Source organism: Natator depressus, chromosome 24 (assembly GCF_965152275.1).
Source record: "Natator depressus isolate rNatDep1 chromosome 24, rNatDep2.hap1, whole genome shotgun sequence".
Taxonomy (NCBI): domain Eukaryota; kingdom Metazoa; phylum Chordata; order Testudines; family Cheloniidae; genus Natator; species Natator depressus.
Window position 1 is genome coordinate 446143 of NC_134257.1, and position 17049 is coordinate 463191.

General features: G+C 57.1%; 1 protein-coding gene and 1 long non-coding RNA gene across 5 annotated transcripts; both read left to right on the forward strand.

The window, feature by feature from the left end:
• Nucleotides 1-1168: 1168 nt before the first annotated feature.
• LOC141977340 (uncharacterized) lies at nt 1169-2606 on the forward strand. Its single transcript, XR_012636204.1, has 3 exons — nt 1169-1264; nt 1643-1752; nt 2579-2606. It is a non-coding gene; the product is annotated as an uncharacterized LOC141977340 (long non-coding RNA).
• A 2499-nt stretch (nt 2607-5105) lies between these two features.
• Nucleotides 5106-16577, forward strand: CLK2 (CDC like kinase 2). 4 transcript variants are annotated; one of them, XM_074938771.1, is made up of 13 exons: nt 5106-5254; nt 8813-8982; nt 9388-9625; nt 11400-11496; nt 11848-11914; nt 12227-12343; nt 12615-12781; nt 13216-13310; nt 14215-14344; nt 14652-14734; nt 15045-15124; nt 15409-15499; nt 15962-16576. In XM_074938771.1, the coding sequence occupies exons 2-13, from the start codon at nt 8813-8815 to the stop codon at nt 16142-16144; spliced, it is 1518 nt and encodes a 505-aa protein (XP_074794872.1). In that variant the 5' UTR covers nt 5106-5254; the 3' UTR covers nt 16145-16576. The 4 variants fall into 4 exon arrangements, with proteins under 4 accessions (XP_074794872.1, XP_074794874.1, XP_074794875.1 ...); XM_074938773.1 differs by having other exon boundaries at nt 11403-11496; XM_074938772.1 differs by having other exon boundaries at nt 5143-5254; nt 8772-8982; nt 15962-16577.
• The last annotated feature ends 472 nt before the right edge of the window (nt 16578-17049 follow it).

The following is a 17049-nucleotide window of genomic DNA, read 5'->3' on the forward strand; positions in this document are numbered from 1 at the left end:
CAGCCCCCGGTGCTCACTGCCCCACCAGCCATAAAAAACAGGATGGCGCTGGTGCCCATCTGGGCCTCGGCGTTATCCCCCCCCCCACCCCCCCCCGTTATTGCCCTTGTAGGCAATGAACTCTGGACATGGAGGGAGCAAGGGGCCCTGAGTGGCAGGACAAGGCGGGTCCAGGCCCAGCTCTGCCCTCCTCTCCTATGGGGTGTCTGGAGCCACAGGGGTCAGAGGTGGCATGGGATCCTTCAATCCCCCCCACGATCCCCCCCGGCCTGCTGCTGGCTTGGAGGCCAGAAAGATTTGCCCCCCTGCACAACACCAGCCCATACTAGGAACCAGCGCCCGGGAGTGGTGGGGCGGGGGCTGGGCCCAGTCAAGGTGCCATGGGGCAGGGTCAGGTTGGTGTATGTTTTTTGGGGGGTCATGGTTGGCCTTGCAGGGGGTATGTGATGGGGGTTGGGTCATGGTTGGCCTCTGTGTGTGTGTGGGGGGGAGTTGACACAGTTGGCAGGGGCGGGGGGGGGGGGAGAAGGTTCCCAGGGCAGGGTCACGGTTGGCCCCTGTGTGTGTGTGTGTGGGGGGGCGGTCCCAGGGCAGGACGCGGTTGGCCCGGGGGGGGGGGCGATCCCAGGGCAGGACGCGGTTGGCCCGGGGGGGGGGGGCGGTCCGAGGGCAGGACGCGGTTGGCCCGTGGGGGGGGGCGGTCCCAGGGCAGGACGCGGTTGGCCCGGGGGGGGGGCGGTCCGAGGGCAGGACGCGGTTGGCCCGTGGGGGGGGGCGGTCCCAGGGCAGGACGCGGTTGGCCCGGGGGGGGGGCGATCCCAGGGCAGGACGCGGTTGGCCCGGGGGGGGGGGCGATCCCAGGGCAGGACGCGGTTGGCCCGTGGGGGGGGGCGATCCCAGGGCAGGACGCGGTTGGCCCGTGGGGGGGGGCGGTCCCAGGGCAGGACGGCGGTTGGCCCGTGGGGGGGGGCGGTCCCAGGGCAGGACGGCGGTTGGCCCGTGGGGGGGGGGCGGTCCCAGGGCAGGACGGCGGTTGGCCCGGGGGGGGGGGCGATCCCAGGGCAGGACGCGGTTGGCCCGTGGGGGGGGGGCGGTCCCAGGGCAGGACGGCGGTTGGCCCGGGGGGGGGCCGGTCCCAGGGCAGGACGCGTTGGCCCGAGGGGGGCATAGGGAGGGGGCGGGGTTGCCGGGTCTCCTTTGCTTGTCCAGCTGCAGAGCGCGGGGCGGGGGATGGAGTCCGGGGGCCCCCAGGCGGGGCTGAGAGGTGAGGGGGGGGGAGTCTCTGGTGCCCCCCCCCCCGCCCTGCAAGGCGCTTGTGAGGAGCCGAGCTCAGATCATGGCGTTTGCACTGGTGCTAGTGCCGGGCATGGGGTGTGATGTGCCCCCCGGCACGGAGAGGGCCGGGGTGGGGTGTGATGTGTGCCCCACACACTGATAGGGCTGGTGATGGCTCCCACGCAGTGAAGGGGGCTGAGGGAGGTGTGGGGGGGTGCTCCCTGCACAGGGTGGGGTGAGGTGGGGTGTGATGTGTGCCCCACACACTGATAGGGCTGGTGATGGCTCCCACGCAGTGAAGGGGGCTGAGGGAGGTGGTGGGGGGTTCCCTTCTTGCTCCGAAGCAATTCTGACCTGTCTCTTGCAGGCTTTGAAGAGGCCGTGGCCGAGCTGTCCCAGGAGCTGGGAAGACTGGCCCAGAACCTGCAGGCGCTGACCCATTACCAGGCCACCCTCCTCAGCGTCAACAAGAGCCTGGTGAGGAGCTTCCTGCTGCTTCCTTCCCTTCCCTTCCCTTTCCCTTCCCTTTCCCCAGGGTAGCCTGTGCAAACCCCACCTCCTCAGATCAGCTGTGGGCCCGCTAAGTTTCCCATGTACTTTAACTTCCTAACATGAGCCTCACAAGAGCAGATTCTGCACAGGTGCACTGGACAGGGGCACGACCAGTGCAGGGATGGAATTATCTGTCCTGCTGCCCTCCCCGACCCTCTCATGGCTCTGCCACTACTTGCTGTGTGACCCTGGGTAAATCACTCCCTTTCTGTGCCCTAGAGTTTGCCCATTTGTTCAACTAAGGGCATAGCTACGCTTGCAGATGTAGAGCGCTTTCAGTTAAACCCGCATCCCGAGAGCGCAGTAGGGAAAGCGCTGCAGTCTGTCCACACTGGTGCTGCGGCGCTCCAGCGGGGGTGCACCAAACGCTATTCCACTCGCCGAGGTGGAGTACCAGGAGCACTCTAGCTGCAGAGCCAGAGCACTCTACGTGCCTTGCCAGTGTGGATGGGGAGTGAGCTAGGGCGCCCGGGGCTCCTTTAATGGGCTGTAACTCGCAAGTGTAGCCAAGCCCTGAGTAACTTGCTAGGTGGCATTTTTATCTCCAAAGAACCCTACCAAATAATTCCAGAGTCCCCTTGCTGGTAGGGCAGGATCAATGACGTAGGCTGAGTCTGGATGGGTACTGGAGGCGTTCACATTGGCTTGTGAGCCTTTGTGGTACAAATGGGTTGTTCTCGCAGTGTTAGCTTAGCACTTTGTTAGGCAGACTAAGCTCTGTGTCTCTAACCTCCTTCCTCTCCCACCATAGTGCTCATGGATGGAGAACATCAGTGAATTATCCAAGCATCGGAAACGTCTCCCCACATTTGCAGCTCCTGGAAAGTGAGCTAGGAATTGTCTGGTAGATTGCACAGTGCCCATAGCAGAGAATGTCTGAACTTATTTTGGTCCCTGTGATAAGGGAAGGGAGCAAATCCCTCTCTGAGTCTTCAGTGAGCCCCCTGGAAACTGTGTTATTGGCTGAGGAATAAACAGAATACCCCATTAAACCGGGTTGGTTCCTTTTTTAGAAAACAGTAATGTGAGAATTCCAAGCTGTGGCTGAATGCTGACTATAGCGGGTGAGCTGGGCCTTGTTTCCTCTGACTCAAAGTCCCTGTAGCTTCCACTGTTTCTAAGGAATCTCAGCTATTAACCTGGCTGGCTCAGAATGGTGCCCGGTGCCCCCTCCACAGGCAGAAGCAGCCACTGTGGAAAGGTGACAGCCCTGAATGCTCTTCCTTCCCCTTTGTCTTTATTTACAATCTGGTTTGCTTCTTCCCTCAAAGAGGGCGGGTTCCTGAGGGAGAAGCTCAGTCTGGGAGGACTCAATGGCAATACCTGGCTCTCCTTGCTTTTCGATGGGAAGTCTATGCTCATTTCTCATCATTTGGATTAGTTTTTTTCTGTCTGGATACTAGTGTAAGCCACGTCTCAATATCGATTCTGTTGTACAGATTTCTTACTGGCTCCTTGTCGGGCTTCTTCTGGGCCCCAGCTCTGGATTGTGAACTGCAGGTATTTTGGGGGGGGTCAGTGTAGGGGATATAAGTGGAAGAGAGGCTGGAGTCGGGGGGCTGGAAGAGTAGTGTACATGTGGAGAACTTGGAACAGGAGAGAGAATAGAAGCTGTGTGGGGTGTAGGGGCTCTAGTGGGGTGGGGGGTTTGGGGGAAGTAGGGGTGGGGAGCTGGCTCTGGGGGACCATGAGGATGGTAGATGTGAGAGTAGAGGGGCTGTAGTGATGGTAGGTGGAGGGACTGTACCTGGGGAGGCAATATGTACGGAGGTGGGAGAGGTCTGTAGGGAGGAAGACAGAGGGAGGTGGAGTTGGAACTGGGACTGTCTGTAGGGAGGGGAGACTGTAGGGGATGGGGGGGGCTGTAGCTAGGGGGCTGTAGGGACACAGGGAAGAAGGGGTGGAGGGACACATGGGGGTGGGGTCGGGGGCTGAAGGAACAGGGAATTGAGGGTGGGGGTTATGGGGGGCTGTAAGGACCCAGGGAAGTGGGGGTGGGGCCATAGAGGTGGGGGCTGCAGGGACACAGGGAAGTGGGGAGGGGTTATAGGGGTAGGGGGCTGCAGGGACAGGGAAGTGGGAGAGGGGTTATAGAAGTGGGGGCTGCAGGGAACTGGGGGAGGGGATATAGGGGTGGGGGGCTGCAGGGACACAGGGAAGTGGGGGAAGGGTTATAGGGGTGGGGGGCTGTAGGGGACACACAGAAGTGTGGGTGAGGGCTGTAGGGGACACGGGGTGTGGGGCTATAGAGGTGGGGGGCTGCAGGGAAGTGGGGGAGGGGTTATAGGGGTGGGGGGCTGCAGGGGACACACTAGAAGTGTGGGGGAGGGCTGTAGGAGACACAGGGAAGTAGGGGAGGGGTTATAGGGGTGGGGAGCTACAGGGACACAGGGAAGTGGGGGAGGGGTTATGGGGTAGGGGGCTGTAGGGGACACACGGAAGTGTGGGTGAGGGCTGTAGGGGGACACAGGTAAGTGGGGGAGGGGTTATAGGAGTGGGGGGCCGCAGGGGACACACAGAAGTGTGGGGGAGGGCTGTAGGGGACAGGGAAGTGGGGGAGGGGTTATAGGGGTGGGGGACTGCAGGGGACACACAGAAGTGTGGGGGAGGGCTGTAGGGGACACAGGGAACTGGGGGAGGGGTTATAGGGGTGGGGGGCTGCAGAGAAGTGGGGGAAGAGTTATAGGGGTGGGGGCTGTAGGGGACACACGGAAGTGTGGGTGAGGGCTGCAGGGAACACATGAAAGTGGGGGAGGGCTGTAGGGGACACAGGGAAGTGGGGGAGGGGTTATAGGGGTGGGGGGCTACAGGGACACAGGGAAGTGGGGGAGGGGTTATAAGGGTGGGGGGCTACAGGGAAGTGGGGGAGGGGTTATAAGGGTGGGGGGCTGCAGGGGACACACTAGAAGTGTGGGGGAGGGCTGTAGGAGACACAGGGAAGTGGGGGAGGGGTTATAGGGGTGGGGGGCTGTAGGGGACACAGGGAAGTGGGGAAGGGGTTATAGGGGTGGGGGCTGCAGGAAAGTGAGGGAGGGGTTATAGAAGTGGGGGGCTCTAGAGCGGGGGGGCGGCAGCAGGGCGAGCCATAGGCCCAGCGCAGCCCCCCCCGGGAACGCAGATCAACCCGATCACGTGTGCCATGGGCGGGGCCACCTGTGTGACGTACTGCGGGCGGGGTTCGTCACTGAGGCCGTACCACGTAGGGGCGGGGCTCCGTGTCTGTCGCCGTGCGCGCCCCCCCCCCCCCCGCGGACTCGGGAGCGCGCGCGGCCTGATCGGAAGGGCCCCGAGCTGGAGGGAGCGGAGGCGGAGGCGGAGGCGGGGAGCGGAGCCCGAGGAGCCGGAGCGGGGCCCGGATCCCCGGGGGCCCACGGCCGCCAACACGGACTTCCTGTGGGACAAGCGCACCGGGCTGGCGGCGAGGAGGGTGCGGGCCGGGCCTGGGCTCGCTGTGGGGGAGGGGCCGGGCGGGATATCGGGGGGGCTGGGGTCTGATGGTTGGGGGCTCTGCCAGTTTGGGGAGGTGTCAGGCCGGCGGGGGTCTGAGAGCTGAGGGGGGGCTGGCAGTTTGAGGGGTGCGGGAAGGAGGGTGGCTGGTAGTTTGGGGGGTGTCTAGCAGCCCTGGGGGGTCTGACAGATGAGGGGGGGTCTAGCAGCCCGGGGGGGGTCTGACAGTTGAAGGGGTGCGGGAAGGAGGGGGGGGGGTCTAGCAGCCCGGGGGGGGGTCTGACAGTTGAGGGGGTGCGGGAAGGAGGAGGAGTCTAGCAGCCTGGGGGGGTCTGACAGATGAGGGGGGATCTGACAGTTGAGGGGGTGTGGGAAGATGGGCGGGGGGGTCTGGCAGCTCTGCAGGGAGACTTGGGTAGTCGCCTCTAGCAGGCATTGCTGCTGTCGTCTTGCTGTCCCCAGACAGGAGCAGGTGCCTGTGTGGGTGATCGCTGGTGGGGAGCAGATGCTGGGGCCACATTTCTCCTTCTCCAGTGCCAGTGCTGAAAATATTGGGATCCCAGTGCTGGTGCTTCCTATGGTCTGTCTCTAGGAGCAGCCCCCCCTCCCCTGCTGGCTGCTCAGAGTTCATATGATCTGGGTCGCTCTGCAGCCTGATCCAGTGAAGGGCTTCCAGGACCAGGTGGAGCACTGAGCAGAGCTCACTGATGCCGGGGAGCAGGGCTCGGGGGTGGGATCAGAGCAGATGTCTGGGAGCCAGGATTGGGGGGCTCTAGTTCTAGCTCTCACTTGTTTTGTGCCCTAGGCAATCTCCTTCCCTTGTACCTCAGTTTCTCTGTCTGTAGATGGGAATCATGACATTTTCCTGTCTTCCGGGGTATCTGGATTAATTCAGTGGTGTCTGGAAAGTCCAGTATAAATGCTCACAGTGGTGGCCTTGATCCCTGGAGGGACCACGATCAGCAGCAGCTGGTTGCTGTTTCCATTTCAGTCTCTGGTGGTTTTTATAACTGGACAGTGAGTGGGAATATGACGTGCTAGCTCAGAATTGGTATTGGTTCCTGAGAGTGGCACCCCTTTTACAGCTTCTGCTGGCTGCTGCCCAATTAAGACATTTCATCCCTTCCCCCCTCCTCTCCCATGCTCCAGTTTCCCTATCTGTGAAATGGAGATGATTATTGCCTGCATTTGAGGGGTGGGGGACATGTGAGATTGTATTAGCAAATATTTGTGAGGTACTTTGAGAGCCAGTGAGCAAAGAAGGCATCAGGGAAGTGCACACTGTTAGCATTTTAATTGGCCTACCCTGGGAATGTGTCTGCATGCCCAAAGGGGCATGTGATTGCCTTGCAGTTCAAGTCCTATGGGGACTGTTCACAAGACCTGCTTGCTGCTGTATTGCACACCAATATCCCGAGAAGTTCCCCTTAGAGCTTGCCTGCTTCCACTAGGCATTTGGGCCAGATGCCAGCAGCACCCGGAGCTCTGATTTGCCTGCCTCCTTCCTCTCCCAGGTGGCTTTGCTTTTCTGGGTCTTGGAAGGGGCAGGGCTCCAGAGTATGCTGGCTGTCAGTGTGCTCATTAGGAAATGAAGGACTGATTGGGGGTGGAATGTACAGATGCTGCCACTGGAATTGAACCTCTTCACTTGGGGATGGGGAGTAGTACAGACCCTTCTGCTGGGAAAAGGCACTCTGCTAAGGAGAGAGCAGCATGGATCCTGCCACCAGAGGGTCTATGTGTACCAGCCTAGGGGTCTGCTCCAGCACAGAGGTCCTTTGATACACTTGGGTAGTCGTCTTCCCCCCCATCCAGTTCAGAGACATGAGTGAGCAGCCCAGGCATCCTCACCTTTCCTTGTTTGGAAAGTTTCCTTCTACTATTGAGTTCAGCTGATAGAATAAGCTCACTTGATGGGAGCAAAGTGTTTGGCCGTGTTGGTATGGAACTGGCTAGTTCTGGCCCTGCTCCTCTGAGGACATGACTGTGATCTTGCCCTGGGTGCCCAGAACTTCACACCCTCTGCCCAGAACTAAGAAAAACCTGTGATTCCCAGACTTGCTTGTATTCTTCAGCTGTTCCAGCCTGCAGCACCTGGACCCCTCAATGACATGTCCCTGGGGCTTTGTCCCTTCCAGAGAACACTGAGGGGCTCAGTGAGTTCCTGTAACTTTTGCAACCCATCCCTGTGCAGGCAGAATTTGAGAGAGCTCCCTCCAGCTGCACTATGAAGCTCACCCTGAGTTGCCTTCACTCAGAGAGGCTCTGACTGGAGATAGTAGGAGAGGCTGGGGGTATTTTTGATGAACTCTCCATTGATGTAGAGCTGAGACCAGAGGCTGGGCTTAACTTCCTGGGGCTGCCGATGCCATGTGCTGGATAAATGGGTGTAGGCCCAGAATGGAAACTGTTGGAATCTGAGAGGGAGAGGCCTGTACATTGTGTGTTTCTCTGAATTCTGCTGGACAAAAGCAATATCCTCTTCCCTGCATGGCATTTAATTGAGCCCTGCTGTCAGCATCTGTTCCTGGGGGGTGGTGAGATGGAAGGGAAATGTAAATGAGGAAACAAACGGACCAAAGTGAAAACAGATCTAGGTGGATGTTCATGTCCCATATAGAGTGAATCCTCTCCATCCTCGCTCCCCCACATCTTGCACTGGGCCTAGTTCATCTCTGCCCTTGACCCGCTGCAGTAACACCCCGCAGTCTGCCTCTCCCATGTAGCATGCTCAGAACACTGTTGACAGTTTTGCCTTCCCCTGTCGCTGCTCCATCAGTGTGTCACCCAACTGAGTCTGCACTGGCTTCTCTTCAGAGCTCTCTCTATTGCTGCCCTTGTCCTTGTCCCCTCTGCCCAGTGCTGCTCTGCAGTCTCCCATAACCATGTGAAGTGGTGTCCCCACGTGCACACACGGCACAATCCACCCCTCAGAGCTGGTCAGAAAAACAAGATTTCAGTACAAAATGGGTTGCAGGGTGAATTGAGCTGTTTTCAGAGACCAGCCAGCTTCTTTCCTGCCTCTCTCTCTCTCCTGGGGCTCTGCCGGCCTTGTAATGCATTCTGATCACACACTGTGTCGTACTTACCCAGGAGCTCTTTAGGGCAGAGAGCTCTCTGCCCTAAAGTCTGGAGCTGGAGTCTTCATCCCAGTTCAGCGTGTGGTCCAACAGCCCTTAGCACAGTCCAGACACAGCCCCAGTCAGGCAGGGCTTGGGCTTGTGTTCGCAGCAGCTGGTGTTGCTGTCTTTGGGCTGGATGGGTCTCTGGGAGGTGTCCTGTGGCAGCAGCTAGCCTGGTGAAATGGTAGCTCCTGTACTGCTGACTGAGATGGGCCTGCCTGGGGGGGGGGGGGGGGGGGTCTGTCACCTCTTCTAAAAGGGCATGTGGGGAGGTTGGTTTCTGACCCATTGCTTTTTTTGGACAATTTCTCATTCTTGCTGCTCCGTGTGATGCTCATCTGGGGTCGGTTCCGCTTGGGCTTCCTCTGCTGCCAGGCACCCTGGGGGTCACCTGCTGGTTCTGCCCTCTCATCTAGATGCCTCACTCCAGAAGGTACCGCTCGTCGGAGCGCAGCAGCCGAGGCAGCTATCACGAGCGCTACAGAAGTCGCAAGCACAAGAGGCGGCGGACGCGGTCCCGGTCAAGCAGCAGTGAGCGTGACCGGCGGCACCGGCGGGAAGACAGTTACCACGTTCGCTCAAGGAGGTGAGTGCTAGGGCCAGGCTGGGACCTGGCTGCATCCCTGTAACTGCACTGAAGGCAGCTGCAGTCAGCTCAGTTTCTGCCAGCCAGGTGGCCTGGCAAGTTGGCAAGACTGCCCTGGTGCCCCAGTTTGGAGGAAAGACTGACCAGCTGTCCCCTGCCAGTCGCTCAGGGGGGAAGTGCACTGAAGGCAGGAAGGATAGGATGGTGTCTGGAGGATTATTGCCAATGGGGCTGTGGGGAGAGCTGCTTTAGTCCTTCCTGGGGGAGCATGCGAGCAGTCACTAAAGCTGAACTCAGGAAAGCCCCAAACCCTTCATCTGCTCAGACAGAGCTGGGGCTTGCTGCTGCTGCTGCTTTCCAGCTGGGCCCCAATCATGTTCCAATTACTCTGCTTCCCCACCCCAGCTACGACGACCACTCTTCAGACAGGAGAGCCTATGACAGGCGCTACTGTGAAAGCTACAGACGGAATGACTACAGCCGTGAACGCGGGGAAGCCTACTACGAAGCTGAGTATCGCCACTCTTATGAGTACCGGCGCTCCCGGGACCATGACGGCAGCTACCGGAGCTGCAAAAGCAGCCGGCGTAATAAGCACAGGCGGAGACGGCGCCGCAGCCGGTCCTTTAGCCGCTCCTCATCGGTGAGTACCCTGCCACTCCAGATCTTTCCATGTAACCTTTCTCTCCCAGGTTGTGCGCTTGGTAAGTAGGACACTCACTTACTTTTTTACGCAGTCTCAGACTCAGCTTGTGAAATGCATAGAAAAACCTAGTGCAGGCAGCTGCTCCCGTCCGCCGTCCTGATGCGCCAGTGCAGCGGCTGCCCTGAGCCTGATGGGCCCAGGCAGCTTTCAAGCACCTCCTGGGTTACTCACCCTCTAGTAGGAGAAGCCAGGAGAGGAGCTGTGTGCCCCACGGGGCCCAGTGCACCCCATGTGGGTCTGTGCAGCCCCCACCTCTTGTTTCCCTGGTGGTGACGCTGTGACTGTCGTTGTTGTGTGTGGTGTTTGTATCATAGTTCTGCTTAGGGGCCACAACTAAGTAGCGGGGTCTCTGTGCTGGGCAGCATGGAAGTGATAAAATGGTCTCTGCCTCACATAGCTCAGTATCGCTGTGACTGAAGGACTGGCCCCTGCAGCCCCCAGTGCCTGGCATCCCCACTGGAGTGGTGCTGTGGCAGGAGGCCTGGTCCCTGTGGGGGCTCAGCTCTTGTGTCTGCAAAGAGCCGTCCCTTGGCTTCTGTTGGGTGGGCCCTGGCTATTTAAGATGTTGTGCAAGGAGCTCTGGCAAAACAGTTTGGCATGCAGACCAATCAGTTCAGATGGAGGCAGCAGGCTCTTTCCAGCGTAGGGTCCCCAGCCTTCTTCCTCTTGCCTACGCTGCTGCTTGCCTTCCATTTTCTTTAGGCCCAAGATACTCTGTCTCCACTTGGTGGCATGTTCAGGGCTGTTCCAGGACTAGGATGGGAGTCCTGGGCTGGAGATGGGGCCCCCAGGCTGCTGGCTCTTTGCTCCCAAGTGTGGGGTTACTTAGCTGAAGAAGAACTGAAAGCAGGAACTCTCTCTCCTCTGGTGCAAGTTTCTCATCTGACCTCATCCCAGGCTGTGCCCATTCCACTTTGTGCTCCTTTTCTCTGTGGGTTAGCCCCTCCAGGACCAGTTCTGTGAGGGGAGGGCAGATGAAGAGGTCTGTGATCTGCCTCTGGGGCTGTTACTCACAAGGTCTGTGTGGTTCTGGATGCAGCGTTGTGCTTCGTAAACCTCTTAATTCTTCCTTCTGTGTTGGGGTGGGGAATACTGTTCTGGGGGGCTGTTGGAAAAGGGTGGGGATGTCTGTGCAGGGGCAGCTTGGCCCTTTGCTTGTGATGGATTTCCCAGCACGCTGTCTGCCACTGCCTTTCCTTGGTGGCTGATGTGGGGCTGATGTGAGCCCCTCCCTGTGGTCACCGAACACTTGGGTGGCAACCGTGTGCTCTCTTGGCATTGATCCAGGACCTGAATATCAGCATTGCTCCCCTCCAAAGCCCCAGAAGAGTGAGAGCAGCTGGCCCCCTCACACTACCCCTTTCCCTCCGCTAGCCCCTGTTCTGGTCTTCGCTCTTGCACTGGTTCGGGTGGGGCTGTTTGTAGGTTTTTTCTTTTTTTCTTTTTTTTTTTCTTTTTTTGCTACAAAGAAAAGCAAACTGTTTTTTTCTTTTCTGAGCTAGTGTGTTGTATCTTGACATGTTCCCTTGCAATATCCCTATCGTTATATATTCCTCTGTGCCGTATGAATTGGCTGGGAATCTCCTCCTGCAACCCCTCCTCAAACAACCATGTGAATTTCCAAACCAACCAATGCGTGACGCTGGCTGCTGCGCTGGTTTGAAAATCTGATTGGCTGGTGAATGATGAATTCCCTGTCTGCCTGGGCCAGCAGCGGAGTCGACAGAGCAGCAGAAGGGCCAAGAGTGTGGAGGACGACGACGAGGGGCATCTGATCTATCGCGTCGGCGACTGGCTACAGGAAAGATGTACAGCCGAATCGTAACATAATTTAGCTCTCTAGTTAAGCTCCCATCGCAGTCGCAGATCTGTCTTATCTTTCTGTTCTGTTTTATTTTCATTGTTTTTAAAGAGAAATCCCCTTCCCTCCCTCCTCCCCTTTCGTTAAAGATATTAATTTTCTATTTTGCATTGTTACCAAAATACCAGGGAACTAGGGAAGTTGCCTTGTGCAGCCGGTGTCAGCATTCTGCTGCACTGGTGTCTCAAGCTGTGTGCAGGCTAGGTGTTGCAATGCATTCTCCTCTGCCTTGTGTATGCGCTGCACCCAGGTCCTGCTCACTCCCTCATGTCGCCTTCTCTCTCTCTCTCCCTCTCAGATGAGATTATTAGCACCTTAGGGGAAGGCACGTTTGGCAGAGTGGTGCAGTGTGTGGATCACCGGAGGTAAGTGTGCTGACTGGGCTCGCGCGGTGGGCGGGTAACCAGTTGAACTTGTGCGTAAAGGCTGGAGCTTTTGCGGGGAGATGAGCCCTCTCCCTCCTGGATTCCAGTTCAAATCCAGTGTGGATGAGTAGGGACCCAATGCTGATCCCATATGGTATGGGATATAATGGTGGGTCTTATAAACCCACCATCTCAGCCTGCACTGTCCAGCCAACCAAAGTCTCTGCTGGACCTGGCTAGTCCATGACACCCCTTCCATCGGGCGTGGGCTCAGCTCTGCAGTGACCTTGCTTTCTTCCTGCCTCTCCCCAGGGGGGGTGCACGCGTCGCCCTAAAAATCATAAAAAACGTGGAGAAGTATAAAGAGGCTGCTCGGCTGGAGATCAACGTGTTGGAGAAAATCAATGAGAAGGATCCAGAGAATAAGAAGTGAGTGTCCTGCTGTGGTGGAGCCAGGGAGGCAGTGTCATCCTAGCCCCTATGCCTTCCAGCTGCTAGGGAGCCGCCTGGCAGCCCATGGCAGGGTGTGGGGAGGCAATGCCATCCCTGCCTGCCACACTGGGGTCCTGAGTCCATTGTTCAAAGTATGGTAGGGTTGGGGTCAGTCTTGGCTGCTCTGTGGAGACGCCCAGCCCTGTCGGGGGGTGGGGAACGGCCGGGGAGGACTAGGACTGTCTCTAACAGAAGTGTCTCCTCTCAGCCTGTGTGTGCAGATGTTTGACTGGTTCGATTACCATGGCCACATGTGCATCTCCTTTGAGCTGCTGGGGCTCAGCACCTTTGACTTTCTGAAGGACAACAACTATTTGCCCTATCCCATCCACCAAGTGCGGCATATGGCCTACCAGGTGTGCCAGGCTGTGAAATGTGAGTGGCAGCCGTTCCCCTCCCTGACAGGATGGGGCGGGAGGATCTTTGGGCCCCACCAGTGCCAGCTTTGCATCTGATAGGCCCAGGGCACTCCATCACTGAAAGGGGCTCCCTTCTGCAGATTCCAAGGCCAAGCCCTTCCTGCCCACCAGGAGAAGGAAAATGGTGTATTGTGGTGAACCCACCCTCCTTTACCCATCTCTGCAAGAGTAGTAATCATGTGGGATGGGGACAGAGGGGTGCCACAGATCTGGGTACCCTCTCCTCCTGTGTCCCACAGCTCTGTGTGGAGCCCATCAGCTCCAGTCCCCCACATCCTGAGCTGGAGCAGTGTCTGACAACGTAAACCACATTCACTGACCACTGCAAACTGGTGTCGGTGTCAGCTGGGTTTAATGGACTCTGACTCTAATCAATGTTTTCCTCCCCAGTTTTGCATGACAATAAACTCACTCACACGGACCTCAAGCCCGAGAACATCCTCTTTGTGAACTCGGATTATGAACTCACCTATAACCTGGAAAAGGTAAAGGGGCTGCCCTCGCCTTAAGGGCCTCCTGTGAGGTGTTCTGGCCTCCCCTGGCCCTACAGTCGGATAGGAAGGGGTAGGGGGGACCCGTTTTCCTGGTGGGAGCACTTGCAGCTGGATTGGGAGGAGGACTAGTGAATTGTGCTGTAGGGATAACATGATTTTGGTAATTAATTGATCTTTAAATATTCATGGTAAATAGGCCTGATGGGATGTTAGATGGGGTGGTATCTGAGTTACCCAGGAAAGAATTTTCTGTAGTATCTGGCTGGTGAATCTTGCCCATATGCTCAGGGTTTAGCTGATTGCCATATTTGGGGTCGGGAAGGAATTTTCCTCCAGGGCAGATTGGAAGAGGCCCTGGAGGTTTCTTGCCTTCCTCTGTAGCATGGGGCACGGGTCACTTGCTGGAGGATTCTCTGCTCCTTGAAGTCTTTAAACCATGATTTGAGGACTTCAATAGCTCAGACATAGGTGAGAGGTTTTTCGCAGGAGTGGGTAGGTGAGATTCTGTGGCCTGCGTTGTGCAGGAGGTTAGACTAGATGATCATAATGGTCCCTTCTGACCTTAGAATCTATGAACGATTCTGCAGTGTTGTTCTCCTGCCCCTGGGAGGTGGATGTGATGGGACTGATAGGGTTCCTGTGTCTGTTCAGGGCCCAGTTATCACATGAGTTGCCTGCATCTTCTGTAAACAGACAGCAGTGGCCCCAGGGTGCTCCAGGAGCTGGTGAGAGCAGCCTTGGCGCTTGTGGGTGCGCAGGAGTGGAAGGACAAGTGCCAGGCCTAACAACGCTCCTCCAGAGCGATCCATTTCTGTGGTGCCCTGCTGTGCAAGGGGCTGAGGCCGCTTGGTGAAACTCCTGTGTAACTGGTGCTTTCTCTGTCTCTCTCTCCAAGAAGCGAGATGAGCGGAGCGTGAAGAACACGGCCATCAGGGTGGTTGATTTTGGCAGTGCAACGTTTGATCATGAGCATCACAGCACCATTGTCTCCACCAGGCACTACCGAGCCCCAGAGGTCATACTGGGTAGGTACTGCTGGCTCTGCACGCTGGGCTGCAGGATGCTGGCCCCTGAGTTCCCAGGGATCACTCTGAGTAGGCACCATGGGCTATGCCTGCTGAGCTGGGGGCTGTTTGCCCCCCTGCCATGCCATTTTTCTGGAAGTGCCAGCAGATGCACAGCTCAGAGCACTGGCTTCAGTACAGGCTGTGAGCATGCCGAGTGTCAGTCAAGGCAAAAATTTCCTTTGGCAGCAGCTTATAGAACAGGATGTTTGCAGATCTTGTGCAGTGACTGCTCTTTCCCTCTGGTAATAACCCCTCTGCTTCTTAGAACTCGGCTGGACCCAGCCCTGTGATGTGTGGAGCATCGGCTGCATTGTCTTCGAGTACTATGTGGGCTTCACCCTGTTCCAGGTGAGACTCACGTCCTTGCTCCACAGCCAGCTTCAAGCTGATGGAGGCAAATCCTGGCAGTCTCCCACTATTGTTTTGGGACATCCAAGCCTGGGAGTGGGTTCTCCCTATCATTGGTGTCCTCTGGCGCTGTAGTCAGCGATGCGCTGGGCACTGGCTGGGAGCCAGGAACCACACTCATTCTGTGGCTGCAGCAAGAGGCTGAGACATCCTAACATCAGTGAGCTGGACAATCCCCAGAGCTGTGCAGGAGTTCGAGTCTGCTTCCTGCCATCCCTTTTTGAGCTGGGCCAATCTGTCTCTCTTCCAGACTCATGACAACCGGGAGCATCTGGCCATGATGGAGAGGATCCTGGGTCCGATTCCTTCCCGGATGATCCGAAAGACCAGGTGAGAGAGACTGGCGGGATGCTGCAGGACCTGCCATTTGCTCTCCTTGCCTCGTTTCCCTGTGGTGGTTCCTGATGATGCAGGGCTCGGGCTCAGGGGTTGCTTACTGAATCGATTCTGTTTACAGTGCTGTTCCGGAGTAGAGCGGCCGAGCATGCCTGTGACCCCCGCCCCGTAGAATCTGGGTGGCTGAGTCTCTATGGAGGCAGGGGGTCTCCACACCAGCTCCACCATTGCTCAGTCCCTTCTGCTGTAACTTCCTGTGTCACCTCTTACTCTGGCAGGAAGCAGAAATATTTCTACCATGGTCGCCTGGACTGGGACGAGAACACCTCTGCTGGCCGCTATGTCCGTGAGAACTGCAAACCACTGCGGGTAAGGCAGGTGCTCCCAGCTGGGGCACCCCTCCCTTTCCATGGGAACTCTTAATGCCTGCCGCAGCTCCTGAGAATTTGGACTCTGTGTAGCCAGCAGAGCTGTGAACATGGCCTGCTGGGAGCCACTGAAAGGCTCTGTCCACATGGCTTCTTGATGGAACCTGGAACTGAGTTAGAGATTGAGACTGGAAATGGAAAAGGCAGTGAGGGGAGCTTAGCCAGAAGACTGGGAAGGGGGTTGGGGACTAAGAAACCCTGGGGGAGGTGCCTGTGAAGGAGAAATGAGAACTGGACAACATATGTTCATTAGAATGCTCCACAACTTTGGAGCCTTCTAGGTCCCGAGCCCTAACTGGGCTCTTTGCCCCGGAAGTGTACTGGGAGCTCCCAGCTGTGCTGCAGCGAGAGTGGCGGGCCACGCTTTGTCTTTCCCCCTGACTTCTCCCCCTCATCTCCCCAGAGATACCTGACCTCTGAGGCTGAGGACCACCACCATCTCTTCGACCTCATCGAGAGCATGCTGGAGTATGAACCGTCAAAGCGCATCACTCTGGCCGAGGCACTGAAACACCCATTCTTCGACATGCTGAAAACAGAGCCAAGCACAAAAGTGTGGGACTCTAGCCGAGACATCAGCCGGTGACGCTGCTGGTGCCCAGTCTGTCCTCAGATTCTAGCCCCCGTGGAGGCCTGTGTTATTTCTATTCGGACACTTGGTGCTTTTTTTATACAAAAAACCCCCCCAAACAAAATCCCCTAAATCTTTTTGTTACCATGTAAAGCTGTTAATATGTGAGATAGTGTAAATACCCGAATCTATATCTGCCTTTGAGCTCCATGGACCCAAGCCCCTGCTGCTGCCATTACTCCTAGGGAAGGGGCCTCCTACGTCCATGCTGTGAATACCTCTGTTCATGTGTTGCTTTGTCTCCTGTTCTCTCTCCCTGCCCTCCCCAGGGCTCCTGGCTGTCTGTAGCTCATCCATTTCCTTGTAAGTTATGAAGCTGGTGGGGTCGCATGGGAATTATTTTTTGGATCAATGTCATAGCCCATCCCCGCACCAGAGTTTTATATGAATTTTGTACAGTCTTTGTGAAAATAAATATGAAGTCAATTAAACTTCCTGGCCTTTCTCCCGGTCTGTGTCCAGACTATTGGGACCCATCTTGGCATTTTCCGGTGCCCTGGGATTGAGGCGCTGCTTCCCCATCCCAGGAGATGGGGCATGTGGTGCATGTGACATTAGCCTAAATATGAACATTAACCCCCAGATCTTTACTAATTCCCTGGAAATGGAGGCTCAGCTTCTGTCTTGTATTGGGTAGTAAATGTACCCTTGGTGGTTCTTTTGGGCACTGCTGCTGCAGAGGATGGAAGGGAGTCTCTTTGTCCCAGCAAGAAGATACTTGAGGGGACTGGATCCCTGTATTGGTATCTGCTCTGCTCGACCCATCTCCAGCTGTGAAACTCATTCCAATCTTGAATGCTTGACTGGTGCCCAAAAATGCACCTGCCAAGGGTTCCTCTTGGTGTGAGGGCTGCAGCAGG